Source organism: Etheostoma cragini, chromosome 8, assembly GCF_013103735.1.
Source record: "Etheostoma cragini isolate CJK2018 chromosome 8, CSU_Ecrag_1.0, whole genome shotgun sequence".
Taxonomy (NCBI): Eukaryota; Metazoa; Chordata; class Actinopteri; order Perciformes; family Percidae; genus Etheostoma; species Etheostoma cragini.
Window position 1 is genome coordinate 11,691,729 of NC_048414.1, and position 18,151 is coordinate 11,709,879.

The 18,151-nt window shown below is 40.0% G+C and overlaps 2 protein-coding genes across 2 annotated transcripts in view; both read right to left on the reverse strand.

The window, feature by feature from the left end:
• Positions 1 to 7,832, reverse strand: part of c8h15orf39 (chromosome 8 C15orf39 homolog) — a 9,932-nt gene extending 2,100 nt beyond the window's left edge. Inside the window, exons 1-2 of the mRNA XM_034879822.1 lie at positions 7,537 to 7,832; positions 1,666 to 4,897 (exon numbers count right to left, since the gene is read on the reverse strand). Of these exons, the coding sequence (XP_034735713.1) occupies positions 1,666 to 4,801 (3,136 nt within the window). The 5' untranslated portion in view covers positions 4,802 to 4,897; positions 7,537 to 7,832. The remainder of the gene's footprint in view (positions 1 to 1,665; positions 4,898 to 7,536) is intronic.
• A 5,048-nt stretch (positions 7,833 to 12,880) lies between these two features.
• ppcdc (phosphopantothenoylcysteine decarboxylase) lies at positions 12,881 to 18,141 on the reverse strand. Its single transcript, XM_034878035.1, has 5 exons — positions 17,868 to 18,141; positions 15,778 to 15,873; positions 15,198 to 15,326; positions 14,918 to 15,086; positions 12,881 to 13,029 (listed from the first exon to the last, which is right to left on the reverse strand). The coding sequence occupies exons 1-5, from the start codon at positions 18,009 to 18,011 to the stop codon at positions 12,953 to 12,955; spliced, it is 615 nt and encodes a 204-aa protein (XP_034733926.1). The 5' UTR covers positions 18,012 to 18,141; the 3' UTR covers positions 12,881 to 12,952.
• Positions 18,142 to 18,151: the final 10 nt, after the last annotated feature.

Below are 18,151 nucleotides of genomic sequence, written 5' to 3' on the forward strand. Positions count from 1 at the left end.
TCATCTCCCAAAGTCAAGTGCTCCCAAACTATGAACTGTTAATAATGTCAGCAGTGACCTGACTAAGCCAAATTCAGTTCGAAAATGTGTGTGCCAAATAAAATAATAGATGGTTATGTAAAGGACAAGTATCTTTATTATTTTCAGAAATCCCATGTAAAAACTAAATTGGTGTGTGCAGCCAAGCCACCCACACACACGGGGCTGAGAGCCACAGACAGGCTGGGAAAGTCAAAAGGTATTGAGAGTCAGAAAAAAAAAAAAAACATTGTTGGTTTTTATCTTTTCATGGGATTTGTTGAAAATAAAAAAATACATAATACTGCCAGCCTTATCCTTCTAATCCTGTTTTCTTAAAACACCAATTATATAGTCTCACTTTCCTGTGTAACTAAACACAAGACACAGGTTTTTGATAGAATTGGCCAGTTACCATTGTCTCATCTGCTCAAAATGTGCCACAGCTAATCCTGTGTGTGTGTCCGTCTGTGTGTGTGTGTGTGTGTGTGTGTGTGTGTGTGTGTGTGTGTGAGCGTGCGTGCGTGCGTGCGGCAGGCTTTCACTTCCTTCCTCCGGTAATGGTATCCTGCCTCATGATCTTTAAGGTCCACCAATAAAAAAAATCATAAAGGAGAGTTTGAATTCTCCACAAATAGTCCATCTCAGTACCTTTCACTCCACCCACCATAACAAGTATGATGCAATCATGCAACTTCTTGTGATTAGTTACTGAAAGTTAGCAGAAAGGTTTCCGGCTTTCTAATCAGAAAAGAAAAGAAGTAGTGAGATTAAGGGACAACATAAAAACAAATATACCTGGACTCTCTTTTGGACATCAGGTGAAGTTGGTTCTGTAAAAAAATAAATGGATTTCATATTGAATATTTTCTGTGATTTGTTCTTTACAAAAGGGCCAATAATGCAGAAAATGATTACTAAAAGACTGTTTGAGGGGAAACCATGATACAGTTAACCGTCAAATATGATGCTACATAGTAAAATCCCGGGGAATTGGTAAATTACACAATCTAGCCTAATGGAGATTTCCAGAAATGTGCATGGAAAGGCAGGAAGCACTGTTGCTTTGGCAGTCATGTCGTACATATCCCATGGTCAAATTTTCAAACCACAGTATTTGTACATGAAACTTTACTCAACTTCAATCTGAAACATAGGATTATCTCAGCCAGTCTATTCAGTCTGATCTTTTATAAATAACAGAACAACTAATGACAACTCAACCTCACTTTTACAAGCCAATTCATACTTTTCACTCATGACTGAGTTGAAAAGTTGAAGTTGAAATTTTTGTTGTCGGTGCTAGCTTACCTGGTTGAGCATGTGCCCCGCATGTTAAGCCCCCCCCCCCCCCACCGTCTTTGTATCAGATAAAGGCCAGAAATAATCGTCATATAAGTTGCTGTGCAGCATTCCCCATGAGGGTTTATTCACCAACTGTTGCTTACTGCAACACCCCTAATTTGTTTTGCTTGAGGACACCAAAAAGAGACAAAAAAACAAAATACCTTCCCACAGCAACAAAAAGACAGACTAAGATGTCTGTAACAGATATTACATCACTGCAATACCCGTTTCTTTACTAGAAACATCATCACCAAACATTACCTCAGTAGCTCTGAAGTTAACACACACACACACACTCACCCAGATGTTTGCAGACACAGGCGTGATAAAAAAGGTTGACCACGTCAGGGTAGATGTCCGGCAGGTGTTTGAGGGACATCAGTCTCCTGAGCCTGGAGGAACAGGCTCGTTTATGAAGCTGAATGAGGATCTTTTCTTCAGAGAGTGTGGTGGGCCGCAGCTCCACTTTGTGCTCCTGCAGGATCTGGTCGATGAAGCTGCCCAGGACCATTGGAAACAGGAGCTCCTTCAACACCAGCATGGGGAGGAACACCGCCCCCGTGCGCATGACGTGTGGAAAAGGACAGCGTTCCTGGACGGTGTACTCTCTCAATCTCTCCTGGACATTACGGAGCGCCGACTTCATCTCTTCATTGAGCCACACCTCTCTGGCATTTACCCCCAACAAACAGGACACTTTCTGGACCTTGGCTGAAGAAGTTGCGGGTTCAATCAGTTCCAACTGAGACAACCAGGTTCTGAGCTCCTGCTTTGAAGAAGTCAACACATGGTTGGATACTTGCTTGCAGAGGGAATGGTGCAACTCAAAGAAGTGCTTGCGGACGGGCTCTTGTTTAGGTACGAATTCAGTTAATGGCTGTGCAGCTGGCATAACTGGAGGTGGAGCAGGGCAAGAAGGTTTCGTATCATGGAGAATTAGATTGTAGGTGGAAAGTTTCAGACACTGGGGAGGAATGTTTCTGAAATTTAGTTTTGTCTCAGGTGGCTGAGGTGGAGTAACTGATTTTGGTTGCAGGGTGAGTGTGCATGTATCTCTCTGAGAAGATAAGTTTATCTGTGCAGTCACCTCACCAGGTATGGACTCATGTGAAGTCTCATTTTCCTCAGCTAAAGAGCATTTACTTTCAAGTTCATCCGGTTCACATTTCTTTATCACTAACATGTGCCCAATGTTGGATGAACCAGTCTCTTCAGGCTCTGTTTTGATTGTTGCTTTGCTGCTGTCCCTTTGACTAACAGGACTCTCTACGGAGTTGTCTGTGTCTGATGGATCTACTTTTTCCACTTTAATATTTTTAGGTTCATATATTTCTACAACAGCTTTCTCTGTTGGAGTATCTGCACAGATTCTTTTGGAAACCAGAGAGACAACAGGCTGCTGTTTATCTCGATCCGGCCTTTTCGCTCTGATGTCTGGCTTGGTTTTGACTTCTCGGTGCTCAGACGACTGGAAGTTTCTCTGAGGTACTCTGCCTGAAAACAACACTCCAGAGGCCTGCAGGTATGCTTGGTAAGGTGCCAGACTGAAAACATTGTCAATAACTGGCATAGGAGGAGAGTCTGTTTTATTTCCTACTTGTGCATTCTCCATTTCCACCCTTTGTCGTTTCCTATGGAGTTCTACTTCACATAAATCCCTGTGCTCTTCTTTTACAGTGATAGGTGAAGATGAGTGAGAAAGACTTCTTTTTAAGCACCTTTTAAGAACAGAAGTGCCTGAACTGGACACAGGGTTATTGTGTTTGTTTTCTGGTGCAAGAACAGGGGAATAAATAATTTTTCTGACATTTGTGCTATTAGGTACAGCCGCATGAATTTGTTCTGAACTGTGATGCGGTGACTGGGGTGGCCATGCTGCCGGGGAAACAGGAAGGCTTTTTGGTTGTTTCTGGTATGTAACCTGGGCTTCACAGGAGGAATAGTCCAGTATTCTGTCCATGTTCAAACCAGTTGGTGGAAAGACAGGCCGGTCTATATGCAGGCTGGGGAATGGGGGGAAAAATCTGTTAATTTGTATACTGGATGGTGAGACGCCAGTTTGGCTTACATGCCTGGTAGGACTGGACTGCTCCAAACTGAGGAATGGTGAGTTGGTAGGTGATTGCTCAACATGCACGCTGTCACTGGCTTTGTCCTTATGCAGGTTGGTTGCAGAGACCATGGGGTGCTCCATGTATTGTCTAGATGGGGAAACATTTATGTGATTAGATTGCAAGCTAGGCGACGCATGTTGCCTTTTTAGGGGGGCTCTGAGTTGGCTTGCAGTTAAATGAAATCTGGGAACTGCATAACATTGATAGTCAAGACCCCGCATCAAGACATGATTTGGCAGCGTTTCAGTGTTAGGCAAAGGAATTTCATCATGAAGCGACTGAGGCACTATGTAATGCTCCCGGGGGTTTGAGATTGTGTGTTTGAGAATAACAGGCATGTCTTCTCTTCGCTTAAACTGTGCCCTGTTTTCTACATCCACATTTGCGTGGGAGTAGTAAAACATTGGGTGCTGTGTTAGCTGGCCATATTTGGAAATGGGAGAATGTTCTTGATAAACCTCTGAGGTCATATGCCCATATGTGGGGTGGGAGGGGTATAACCTAGTGTAGCCTCTGGGGGAAGTCTGTAAATGCTGGCTCTGCTCACTTAGAGAACCAAACAGTGTGTGAGTCGGGGTGCAGGGGTAACTGCTATAGTTTGGGTCAATCGTACCAGGAAAGGTCCTTGCTCTACCTGGGCTGCAAGACTCCACAGTCCCACTTAATGTTTCTGCATTGGGCTCGAGCTGTAAACCTCTCTGTTGGAGCAGTGTGTCTTGTGCTTTCCTCTGGATGGGCGGTCTTTCAGCGTAGTTAGCATCAGTTTGCATCCAATCATGCTCATATACAGTGTTTGGTATCCTGGGAGAGCCATGTTCCACACTGTATCGTTGTCCCATCACACAACCCAGTTCATTACAGCAGGGGTTATGCATGTAAATTGGCTTAGGCATGGCTAAGTAAACAGAGCTTTCAGATGTGGGGGATGAGTTCTCACCTCCAGTTTTTTGTTTTCTAACAGCCACTGGCGCGGCCGCTGCGGGACTACTGATTCCAGGACTTTTGGTGTATAATGTAAAGCCCTGTTTTACTGGGGCTCGATGCACCGAGGACGAATGAGAATGGCCTTCCTCTGAAGAATTGCTGTCTTGCCTGTAAATGATGTGGTTTTGTCCTTCCATGCCAGAGAAGTGGCTTACAGGACTTCTACCATCCAGCAGAGAAGTCTTTGAGTTGCTCCAAGGAGGAGTGAATCCTGTTCCGTCCTTTCCTCTGGGATCATAAGTGAAGTAAGCCCCATTGTACTGCAGTATCTGCTTGCCCAGGAAACCAGACATGTTTTGTGGTTTTGACAGTCCTGTGGTCCCGTCAAATAATGGCATCTTGCTTCAAAGCACTGGGTCAACGGCGTTGTGCATCAACTAGTTTCTCATCCTGTACTAACTTTGTTATGATGGTGAAATGATATGGCTCCAGACCTGCGAATATAGAAATAACAATTAGACACTGCCATTCGAATATCTGTTGGTTTAAAAGATCCATCTTTATAATTAGGACCGCAGAAACCGAAAAACTCTTTGTGCATTCAAAGAAGTCATCATTAGATAACATCTAGCTTAAGGCATTGTAGCAACTGTTTCGAATCTTGTTGTTTATCACATGTCACATACGCCCTAATCAGCTGATGCATATATGTGGAACCAAAATGCAACAAGCAGCAAATAAGTAGAAATGTGTGAGGGTGATTCATATCTTCACGCTTATGCAAGGAATATTAGTGAATCAGTTTCCTAGAGGCAGCCAATGTGATATGAAACAAAAGAGCTCTCATGGTGGAGCCTACAGCATTGCAGGTTCTGGTGGTGATATAATATCCATGTGTAATTGAAAGCACCAGTCTTCACTTCAAGACTATTTGTGCAAATATGAAGATTATAATGGGACTGAATTACTGTGAAATTGCATTTTGAGTCATACTTGATGTTTTATGGTCCTACTACGGCTCGTTTCAGATGTCAGTTTGTCACGAGCGTCACATTGAAGAGCTTCAGTCTCACTTTTATCACACCAGAACGTATCACATGATCTGACATGCACTTCTTATCTTGTGTTAATGTGCTGAGACCCAACACTGCAGCAGACTGCGTGTTTCTATTCTGCATTTTATGACCACAAACCCTTAGTCATACCACAGTTCCTTTTTTCCTACACTTCTCCTATATAGGTCTGCATACAACCGTTATTTTCATTTTCAGATAATCTACTGGTCATTTTGTCAAATGCTTAATGTCAGAAAAAAAAAAATATATATATATATATATGAAAAAGGAACTGTGGTATGATATATATTTCTTTTTTTTAACTGCCCATCATAACTTTACAGTACACAAGTTGATGCCTTTAAATGTCTTGTTTTGTTCAACCAACCATCAAAAGCCCACAAATATTCAGTTAATTTTTAGATATGACATAAACAAAAGCAAATTCCTGGATCAAGTGGATAGGAACAAATCATTTCTATGCTACTTTAATTGGATGTTAAGCAACTTTTTACAATATATATACACAACATATACCATAACTCAGTGCCATCAAGAAGTTTGGTTGAACACCAGTATGTAGGCCCAGTTTTATATGGTATGCTGGCTAAATAACTTTAACTTTTTTTTTTAAAGTGTTATTGTTTTCTTTTCAGATATTTGCCTGTCACAACCGATCCCCAACTACCTGCTTTAATTCTAATAAAATGGCATATTTATCCATGCTCAACTCCTTAGTATGACTTTTCCAACAGGCACTTGAAGGCAGCATAATGCAACAACTTTACAACACAACATGCCTGAGGCCAGTTTGGCATTGGGAGAGAGACCTCATCACATGAACTCATTACTCTTCCACACAAACTGAACCAATCTGCATGAACCAGATGAGACAGTTTAGGTTTTTATTTTGTTTTCTAACTTTTATTATTGTTCTAGTGGACAAAAATTTCAAATTTACCCCCTAAAACTAACAGATCTTTGTGCATAACATCCCTGCTTTTGACAGGCAGCCAATTTCCGAGCATAACATCTGCCTATAGTCTAGCTGTTAAAACAGCTGTATCAGATCCAGGGAACACATAGCAAACTATTAAATAAAAAAATAGGCTATAATATCTGTGATATCAGTCGACCAAATATAGTCTCGAGCAGCACGCACCTAGTGCTAAAAGATTTTATCAGTCCATCCTGTTGACACCTTTCAGAAAAGTACAGAGTGATGGCATATCAGCATCTAAAGAGGTGAAATGTGGTTTTTGTGCTCACTCAGGGCAAACCCACACTCTGTGAAGTGTGTGTGAAGTGTGTGTTTGTGTGTGAGTGTGTGTGTATGCATGTGTGTGTTCGTTCCCAGATCTACAGTGCAAGGGTGATGAAGAGTGTTGCTTCCGAAAGCAAACCGTCCAAACTGACAAGCTGATCCTCTACCACGTGGGGAAGGAGCGGGTCGGCAAACAACCCCATTTATTGTAGTCTAAAAGCTATAATGTAGGCCTATCTGATGATTCCTTCTCGAGTCTGTCAGGATAAATTGGAAGAGATCAGCAAGATCACATGAAAAAAAAAAAAGTCTCATCGCAAAGTAAGTAACGAATAAAAATGTCTCACGTTCAAACAAAAAAAAAACGGAATTTAAGAGTCCTCGCAGTTGTTGTTGTTTTTTTTGTAGCTGTTATGGAACGCATGCCTGATATGTTCTTATCGAGGGTTAGTCTACATCAGAACCCATGAGCTTGTAGTCCTGCCAGCATGACCCGCCTGCTCAAAGGATTAGGTCGCAAATGATATGAAAATAATCTACGGCTCAGAGCTCGATCAAAGGGCGAGCGATTTCCATACAGGCTGCGAAAGCGTCGTAAACCACGGTAAAACTAAAACCACACTGTGGGTAAAATAAACACACAGTTTCAAACGCTTGCGATGCTTTGGCCACTGGAATAGTTTCACAATCTGTCATGCATTCTCTGAATATAACCATACCCCTCATGTGGGTTTGTCAAACACGATTTGTTTGTATCATAATCTGTATCATAATTTGGACATTTAAAGATTGAGCAGTAAATGGGTTTTCTTACCCCGCTGCTGTGTTGACAATAAATGATTTCCACAAAGACTCCATGAAACACAACTTCTGAGGAAAGAGAAGAAAGTCTCTGCTGGTTCGTGGACCGGGTCAGTCCGGAAGCGCCAAAATCCCACCAAATGAAATGAAGGCCTGCCAAAAGGTTTGAGCGTCTCGCCCGAAGTCCACGCGGCTTTTGGAGAAGTTAACAAACTGAAGAAAAGACAAAAGGGAGGAGGATGGAGTTTGATCAATAGGCGGAGTCACGCCCTGTCTATCCACGGCTTGTTTTCTACACGTTTTCCCGTTTGTCACTTTTAATGGCCTTACTCATGTCTAACTGCCAGCTGGCTGCTGATGCCAGTGAATTTATTATTCTTTGATAGATAACAGACATGTACTACTGATTTATCTATAGCCTGACATCTTACACCTTTCTCTGCTGTTAACCCAACCAGTTTTAGTCCCGACAGGCCTACCCTTCAGGGGGTCAACAACAACAACAACAAAAAAGAAATTATCTGATATAATTATTACTTCACGCCATGAAACTCGACAGCTCTTTGTTTAGCTATAAAAAAGAGTTTGGGAGTCCCTAACGTAAATGAATTTATGGCACTGCTGTTTTGAATGAATGGATCACACTGCATACCTTTTAATTAAAAATAAGGCACAGCAAAAGTCAACGATGTAGTGATGATGATTCTACTGGCAGCATATTCACGTGTTTCCCATTAAAAAAAGCACCATGGTCATGCTTTCTATGAGATGGCTAAAGTCCAGGTGCAGTGCTGTGTCCAGACTGTCATGGGGTGTGTGTCTCATCCGAAAAGTAAAACCTATAAAGAACTGCAGAGCAAAAGGATGAGGATTTACATTTTTTATGTTATTTATGTACAAGAACGTAAAAAAAACTATATATATAATTTGGCCTGCCGTGTATGGAAGAAACACTGCTGTGAGGGAAGGCCCTAGCACAGAATCATTGTAGACCTGTCCTAATGTAGGCTAGTTAATGGTTGACTTTAGTTGACCAAAGTTAAAATGAGGTCAACCATACCTCTGACAGACTGTTTCATCTCTTGTGATTGATTATGTCCCATTAGCCTTGACATACACATACAGTAAAGAACATTTATAATTTACATTGTAATATCATTAGTAAAGTTTGATTCAGCAGCAGATCATTGCTGTGGGTTAAAGCAATACAACATTAATGTAAACCTAAATTCTTCCACTTTCTTGATTCACCTTCTTACTGAGTTAATTTCTTCTTGCACTTGCATCATACCAGTCCCTCCTCACCTGTGAGTTGGAGTCTAATTTGTGTGTCCTGTGGGACTGCCATAGTTTAGTCTAGACAAGTTGGTGGCTTCCATCAGTCCCTGTGGCCTCGCTGGTAAAGAGATGCTTATCAGGGGCTATGACTGATGAGACAAGGCAGGAACTTTTCCCTACAGAGCACTTTCACATCTCCCCTATTTCCAGTTACCATGGCATTACAGCTAAAGGCTAACCAACAAAAAGCATTAAGGGGCTAAAAGTGTGTCATATGGATACAGCAACACAAATATTACACATACAAGCCAAAAAGGAAACACATACAGTACTTTGGACTGGAAAAGAAAATTGACCTACACAGGGAGTGCAACAGGTTTTCAGGGAAGGGTCGGACTTTTTTAAACACCCAGAATCCCCCCTTTAGACCCGTTGCTGGGAGCCAGAATCATTATACAGAATGAAGAGACCATTTTATTTTCTCTTGCGTCTTATTTCCTGAAAATCCAACAAATATGTACTGGGAGTACTTATGGTTATTTCTTTGTGGAACTACCTTCTGTTAAATATGCATAAATACAAGTAAATATTTAGCAGATAATTGTAACTGTTTTATGGTAAACACATAATCTCGAAGTGTTTGCCTCTCCCATGGGGCTTTTAACATGGATGACATTTTCTCTCTAAAAAGTTTGCATCTTGATAGAAGGAAGTTGCAATGTCATGGTGTTGCAATGAGAAAAAACATGCATTATGACTTAGGAAAATCAAAACTAAAATAGCTTAATTGGTTTTGTTCCGTGTGGGTCCCGGAACAAGATTTATATCGTTGTTTCACAGGATTTTATGATGTACTTTACCGTAACCTATTCATATTTTAAATGGCAAACACAGCTTTGGCAAAGACAAAATGGTTTTGGGTGTAACATGCACATAAAGTAACTAAACTTTACTTATACAATAACTTTATTATACAATAAGTCACATGTTGTGTAAGACAAATATCATTTACTAATGTCTACATGTGTGTTTACCACTTTATAAGGTCTGAGAGTCAATAAGGTGAGTTGTGACACAGGGAGTAGAGCAGGTGATCTCTTAGGATGTACTTTCTGATGAAACACTGTTCCCAGAGGCCAAAAACTACATGTTGAGCCCAGAGACTGCTCAAGTTACAACAGACACACAAGACACACACTCCTGAGCATGCATACACATTGACAATATATATGTGAAATATATGTTTGCGTGTAATGTATGTCCGTAGAAATGTCTGTAGACATGGAACAACAAATTATGAGAAGTATGCATTGTGCAGTGTTGATGCCGCTCACAATCAGTATATTTCATTTTCTGCAGCGTTTCATCTGCAATGCAACTGACAAATCCACAAATGCCAAACTTGGTTTAAAAACATTAACCTCATTAACATACAGCTAGTTAACCTACAACAGTCTTTCATTTGCACATTCATGTAGTTACTTCTGCTAATTATAGATTTTATATGTTTTCTGGTTTATTATAGCAAATAAATGAACGAGTATTAAAAGAAATCTTCTTAAATTAAGGATGTATAAGCCATTGTATACTTGCATTGGATAAATAGTTGGAGCTGCATGCTCGGTATGACAGCTGACAACTTAGTTTTAGTCACATTTCTACTGTTAAAGCTTCCAAATTTATCTCACATCAGTTCTCTTATGTAAAACTACATTTCACAATCCAATAATTCATTTAAAACCCAAAGGCTAAAGACTAATCTTGGCAGAACTAGTTTCAGGTACGATGCACCTTTTAAATGGAGTGAACAGCAAACTAGTTTCTCCACTAAACTTTCTCTTGTTCTCAGGGCTCTCTATTGCAACTACCTGATGAGTTATAACTTAAGGTAGCAAGCTTAAAGTAGTGATTCATTTTAAAATGTTGAACTATTCCTTTAAATCGAGATACAATGATAATTAGTTTACTAAAGTGAATGACAAACTAGTCTGATTAGTCACTAGTGACTGTAAAGTATGAAGGCGGTACTGTGATAAAGTTGGTATGCTGCAGGATCAGCCTCTTGTAGACTTTGTTTTTCAGTTATTTCAGCCTTCATTTACAACATTGTCATTTTCAGAATCAGTATTTGTGGGATTCAGTTTTGGCCTGAGTGATTTTTTAACATCACTAAACAAAGAGGTTTAATAGAGTTGAGAGTGCCCCAATATAGTCCCAATATTTTTGGGAGATCATTCAGTGAATTTCCTGATAAACTGGTTGTTCAATTGGAAAGAATAGTTTTGTTTACATTTCACCTGACTACAACCTATCTTCATTTTAATGATTTGTCCATAGTTGTGAGAACATGGTGTTATTCCCATTAGGTGCACCTGCAGCCCGAACAATCCTCCACAGAGCTCACCTTGTCCGTATGGCTGATGTAATGCTCCTTTGGCATAATTAAGAGAATCATACAGCAGCCAATAGCAGCAGGACAAGTTGCGTTTAGGAAAGGATGGTTTTCATCTGGAGAGCCATTCACATGCCTCCATGTGCTGCAACCTCGACAGCTCAACAGTATCAATGCTCCCGGCTATTTGCAAACCAAATTAACTCCTGCCTCCCTGGGATTTGGTGGGAACAGACAATAACTAAGATAAAATAATAAAACTACCGATGTCTGGAGAGCACAGACAAACAAAACGGAAGCAGCCCAATTGTTGCTTAAAAAGAAAGGGGTGATTTTTTTCAAGGAAGATACATTTCAAAGTGTTGGAAACAGTTTAATGACAAAGAAATACAATTAATGATTGACTAGTGATGCACATGATCAGGAAGACTTCCATGTTTTCTAAAGAGTGCTGTCAAACATGTTTAAGGAAGAAGATTTTTGATAACCATCATTATAGCAACAGTGCTGATTTAGATTGTGTTTGTAAATCAGAATCTGTTTTTTACAACTATGATGTTGTCAACTGTTTTTTGTCTCTGGATGACAATGTTTTTTTCAAAGTATTTATATCTTATAGCGTTGTGTAGTGCTACTTGTACAACAGAATATTGCTGTGCCGACATATCTCCAGATTGCCACAGACAAGGTTGAGTTCCTTTTAGTTTATTACAAGTAAGACAGATGTCACCATCTGCTTCCACTCACTAATATAAACAAACCGTTGTCTGGTTTGACATTCGCTCGTCTGTCTTCTCCTGACGCAATCCAGACTGGTTTGTTAGGAGGTGGAGGGTTTTCAGAGGGATAAACATGTCCATCACAACTATTGGTTTCAGTGCTTTAAAAAAAATGTTTCTACCTTTGGTAGTTGTGGTAAAAAAGCACTTTGTTAAATGCATCTACCTCTCTGTATCTCATCTCAAACATTTAACTTCAAAATAAACCACTCCACAAATATGCATAAATGAAATAAAAAGTATATGTTTACTCAAATAAAACACTACTAGTATTCAAAGGGCAGGGAATCTGCACATCTATACTTCAGCTGACATTTTTGTGTCTTGCAGTAAAACCTGTCTGTCAAAGTGTCTTACGGGAAGAGTTTCCACCGCTTTGTTGCACATAATTAACCCCATGGGAACCATGACATCTTCCACAGGATCAAAAGAAAAGAATGCTGTTTATGCACTAAAATGGAGGACTTAATAAGCAATAAGCAAACAAATGGCTTATTACTGCCTTATGAGCAGTTTGCTTAAGTACACCTCTGTTGCACAGTGAACATTTGTTTTCTCTACACATAACAGGATGTTTGAAATTTCCCAAATTAGACCAGTTATTGCTGCTGAAACCTGATCTCATAATGAAATACAAAACCACATTTTTCTACCTTCCTTTTGAGAGGCATTTTGCTATAAAGAAAAATGAAAACATTCACCTAAATGGTTTACAGGAAAACAAGGTTTTTAATATTTAGGATACATATAAAAACAGCACCAAACTGTACTATAACTAACTATAAAACATACACACACACACACACACAATCCCAACAAGAAGAGGTTAAGCAGATGAAAGCGACAATGTGAGTTCATGGTGTAAGGCCTTGGAGGTCTGGACACTGGAAAATATTTTTGAAGACAAGTTTTCATACTTATTTTTTATTTATTTTTTGTGCCAGCTAAATGTACAATACAATGTAATGTGCATGTTTTCATCATGACTGATCTGGTTTCTGAAGATATTGTTTGACAGCACTGACAATAGTTAATACCTCCGCCATGGCCCCTTTACCTGCAACAAAGTAAAGAATTATAGAGTTACACAAACACATGCATTAGCAGCCGTGATGGGAATAACGGCGTTACTTTTTTCAGTAACGAGTAATCTAATTGATTACTCTTACCATCTTTATAACTATGTTACCGTACCCAGAAAAATGCATTTGACTGGAGGCTACAGTCTCTCTCATAAAGTTGAAAAGTCCCCCCCCCCAAAAAAATAGTTTAGATTTTTGTACAGTTTCTGTTAATAATGTATTGTATTAAGTTTCCATTTTATTATAATATTCAAATTTATCATAAATAATTGAACATGCATATGTATTTTATGTTCCGTTAAAGAGGGGTGGAGGTGGGGTCACATTTGGGCATTTCTGATGATGGCTAGGCGTTACTGCGCAGATTCTAACTGAGCTAGACGACGTAGATCTGACGTGGGCAACGTGACAAAGTTGTAAGTCTTCTGGTAGCTGTGCCAAAGGAAATCTATATCATTCCTAATCAGCCGAGACAGAGAGCGTAGGTATATGTAGGCACAGGCTAATTACTGCTAACTAACATGCACGTTACCATTAGTAATTAAACCTAAAAAGCTGATGTAAGTTGAAACTGTTTCCATCTAAAGGTTAATTACACAAAATGTCAATTAAAGCTGGAATATTTTTGAAGGACAAGAATCTAGAATTCTTGATGAATAACTTGATTGAGCATTGTAAACATTTCATTCATAGGTGCAAATATTTAAAGGTCAAACCCCACATCAACGGTTGGAAGAATGAGTTTAAGCTTTTTGTGACATCTTTACAATACATGACAAAAGAAAACACCAAGAAACTCCTTTATTTATTGGATTTACACTCCCTACTGGACTAACGACCCCTAGTATCTTATTTTATCTTATTTTCTCTTGTTTTGTTTTGTTTTATATACTGTCTCTACCTCAAAGCTGTTAACATGTTTTTGACAAATGTACAAACACATTGTGCCTTGACTGTTTGTAAGACGCCAATTTCATTGTAAGACGAACAAGAAAAAAAAAAAAAAATGATGAAAAAATAAAAACTTGCCCAATAGCAACCAGAAGAGGAAGCATGTGTGTCTGAGGAAAAAACCAAGGGGGTAAGCCTCACTGTCCCTCCTCGATGTAAGTCGAGTGCAGATATGAGTTGCGCATGCATCACTTTGCGACGAGTAGCCTACAAGATTCTAACTAGAGACTCCTATAATGTCAGTACTGTAAAAATGGACCTACTTAACCAAGTTTGTTCACTGCTGGCTACAAATCAGCAATCAAACACAACAAAGGCTGTCAGTTGAAAGGTGTTTTGAGCTAATGTTAGCATTCAAACAATCAGATTGCTACAACGTTTTTTGAAATAATTCCCATCTTCTGTTAATGTTTGTAATGAGAAAACTTATTATTTCATGGATTTCACAAATTTCAGTATGACACATGAGGAAGTATCATGTGATATCAGGATATCAGATATACATCTTGCAATGTAATGAATCGGTTCACATCATTGCACACATACGCCCATTCAGGAACCAGCTTACAAGGGAGCGATGGAGTTTTTCACACTATCGTCACGCTGAGCCCCTAATAGATGATACCATCCATCTGTTTTCTGTTCCTCATCAATGCCTAGGTTGCAGCATGCCTAGCAAGAAAGCTGGCAAGGTTATAACAATGTGGAGACCACAACTATGTGGTTCCACTAGAGCCACAAGGAGGAGGTTTGGTGCACCGCCAGCCAAAGAGTAGATAAAGGCAGAGGCCTTGGCGTACTGACGCTTGGTTATGGAAACAGGGTAAAAGTTGAAAGGTGGGTACTGGCTTAAGCTTAAAAAAACAACGTATCCAAATAAGTAGGGTGGGCATTCAGCAACTTAAAACCCACCTTCATCTCCACATACTAGCTTCTTAGCAACGCAGGGGATTTCCATATATCCAAACTCTGTGAGACAGGATACCTGCTGGGCTGTAATGGGATGCTGCCACATAGCTGTATTCATTGCAGGGCAGAAGAGGAGAGGGCGACTGGTGTCCCAGGCCCTTACTACACATGTCTGCCAATGACAAAGATTACATTTGGAAGTAATTTCAGAGAAATCATGCCGTTAATTATTATTTGCTATCACGTGTTGTAGGCAAGCAGTTGATAGTTGTGAAGTTCTTACCAAGAGATTGTCACAAATTCCATTAGCAATCTTTCCAAGAGTGTTGGCATCAAGGGGGGCAATGACAAGTAAGTCTGCCCAGCGCCTTAGCTCAATGTGCAACACAGGGTCAGATCTCTGAGTCCACAGCTAGAACAGAGACATGCCATTAGGAACGCTTGGATCACCTCTCTTCTGGAATGCAAGATTCTTTAGACCAGAGTTTTCTTTTCTGCCCCATGACTCTCTCCCCATGTTTTTATGTCTCAAAATTATCCTGACCTCAGCAACTGAAAAGCTGTCAAGTGATTACTGGTCAACTTATGCCACAGTATCATTCAATGTCAGTTTATATTTTGATATCTTATATCAAAGTTACAGTTACATTTCAAGAGCAAAAAGGGATCTTAAAATTGACTGTCTGCAAATGATCATATATGCCATACCAATTTCACCTACTAATACAAATACACCCATTAAAAAATACCCCTTTAGAAATCTTACACAATCCATTTGGCTTATCAGTGGCACCAAGTTTCATAAATTCTGCTATTGACTGTCTGTTAATTTTGGCTATGCTAGGACATTTGACAATTGTTACCTCCCACTCATCTTTGTCACTGTAGATCTTTACTGAAACCTCTTCAGGATTGTAGAAGTGCTTGGCATGCTCTGTGGTGACGACTCTTACATCCACCTAAAGCACAAATGAAGACCGTGACAGTCACAGGGATTAAAAAAAACAAACACTTGTTAGTATTGCTGTAGTGCTAAAGAGGTGGAAAACTAGGAAGATACACCTATAAATGGCAATTAACTGATCTTTTAAGAGCCTATTTTATGGGTCTTACACTCTAGTGTGGGCAGTAATGTAAAATGCACTTTAAGTGACAATGTAGACACCCTCAGTCGCAGACACATGGCGACACAAAAGATGTGGTAGAGTGCCATCTCATAGCAAACAGCAGTGTCCAGCCAAAGATGGGTTTTGCAACCAATGTTGCAAAAATGGACACCGAAAGTGTGCATGTCTGGGGTTTGGCGAGGTCTAAGCCACCTGTAAATAAGCAATGGAGTAGGACAATGCTCATTGCTCAGTGGTTCAGGTTAGAAATAGGAGCAGATGTAACAGCGATAACAGATTATGAATATCAAGCATGTGGACAGTTTCCAGGGTCAGAGAAACCAGCTAAAACTCTCTTTGGGGTTGGAAGGAATTGCAACCCCAATTTCCAAAGCCACACTGAGAAGACACAGCAAAAGCACAGTAGAAGTATGTAGTCTTAGGTCTGAAGTTGGCTTACCAGTGGACACAGCAAGCGTAGAACTCGGACAGGTAGCCAGAGTGCGCTATGTTTTTGTATGTTGGTGTGACCCTCCCCCCTTGACTAAAAAAAAGTTGGATGACCATCCCCTCAACAAAGAATAAAAAAGACATGACCCTCCCATATTTTTCTCCGGTGGTCCATTCCATAAATACGGAACAGTTTCTTATGTCAATGCCAACTAGTGGACAGATGTGAAAGGTGTTCTTTAACGGTTGAAGGATTATTAAAGTTAAACTCTACATGGGTGGTGCCAAGCTCTCCTTATATATCTGACCTGATATTACGTTGCACTTCTTCCCAGAGTCTGAGGTCATCAGGTCAGATGATGTTAGTGGTCCTCTACACTCATTTTAAAACCACAGGGGATCAATCATTTCAAGGGCTTTTGTGCCTGTCTGACTTCATGTACCTGTTTTCCTTTGCATTCTTATGACTTTTATTTATTGTATTTCACTTTATTGTGAAGATTTTCATCTGTGAAAACTGCAATATAAATAAACTTTACTTACTTACTCACCTTTCTACACTCCGTTCTTGCCATCTTAACATAACATATTGCAAAACATTTCATTTATGAATTTACCATTTCATATTAGATGAATTTCTATCACAATTGCCACTTATTTTCACTTAGCCTATTTTATTTTCCTATGGCGAGCATGTACTGTACATAAAAAAATATATCTCTAATTTTACAGCCTATGGTGGTAAGGCTAACAATTATTAGTGTTATTATTATTAGTTATTAGCCCCCAGTGTCATCAGCCTCCGGCAAATGCCACTGTAGTGAGCAGGCTGATCTCATGAAATGGCGTAGCTATGTAAACTATGACAAACCAATTGGTATGCCATTATTGGCGTGTTATCACATACTTTCTTCAAAGCGTGTTTATCAACGCCGTTTGGCTTCCATTGACTTACTTTAAATTGCGATTGAGTGTTAATTTCCGCCAAAGCGAGTAGTTAGTATGAAAGGGTGAAAATCCGCATAGGGAATTTGGTCGGGATAAAACACAGGACTTTCACCCAGGAGACCGGGAATCGTGTCAGTGTGGCAGTGGGCTGTTTTGTTAGTTTAATCCCACAGTACTTTCGAAATGAAAACGACCATATCTGAAAGTAAAATAACAGTACTGTAGCCGACTATGAGCACAATAATAAGATTACACTGCTGTTATTTTACAGCTGGCCTAACAACTGCAACATCTCCATCTTGCGGTTAAGGTAAGTTAATGCGGGCTCTGCCAGGTAGAGAAATAATGTGTCAGGGTGAATGGACAATTGGGCATATAGCCTACTTGGTGTAAAGGTTATGTGATGAAGGCAGAGAGAAGAAACTGTCAATGACTACGAAGCAGCTCACCCCAGGGAGCTGAAGAAGCTGGGATACCAAAAGAGGCAGTTTCAAGGCTGCAACACTTCCCGTCACGCCAACAAGAATACGAAATGTCCCGCAAGATTTTAGCAAATCAGTTTTCAGACCGAAAACTTGGTCATCTGTCTGCATATTAGCTTATCACCAAGAAGAGGTCGACAAACTCCTGCGCCGCTCCTACAAACTACTCTCCCCTTAACTACTTCCGTAAATAACAAAAACAATCAGAACAGAGGCGGGCACAACTAACGGCTCGGTCACCTGCACGAGCA

Excerpts from the sequence above, each read along its gene's own strand:
- ppcdc (XM_034878035.1), bottom strand. The coding sequence starts at position 18,011 with ATGCAGACAGATGACCAAGTTTTCGGTCTGAAAACTGATTTGCTAAAA. Across the intron at positions 15,874-17,867 it reads AGCTTCTTCAGCTCCCTGGG|GTGGATGTAAGAGTCGTCAC; the intron begins GTGAGCTGCTTC and ends TTTGTGCTTTAG. Across the intron at positions 13,030-14,917 it reads GCTAGTATGTGGAGATGAAG|GTAAAGGGGCCATGGCGGAG; the intron begins GTGGGTTTTAAG and ends ACTTTGTTGCAG.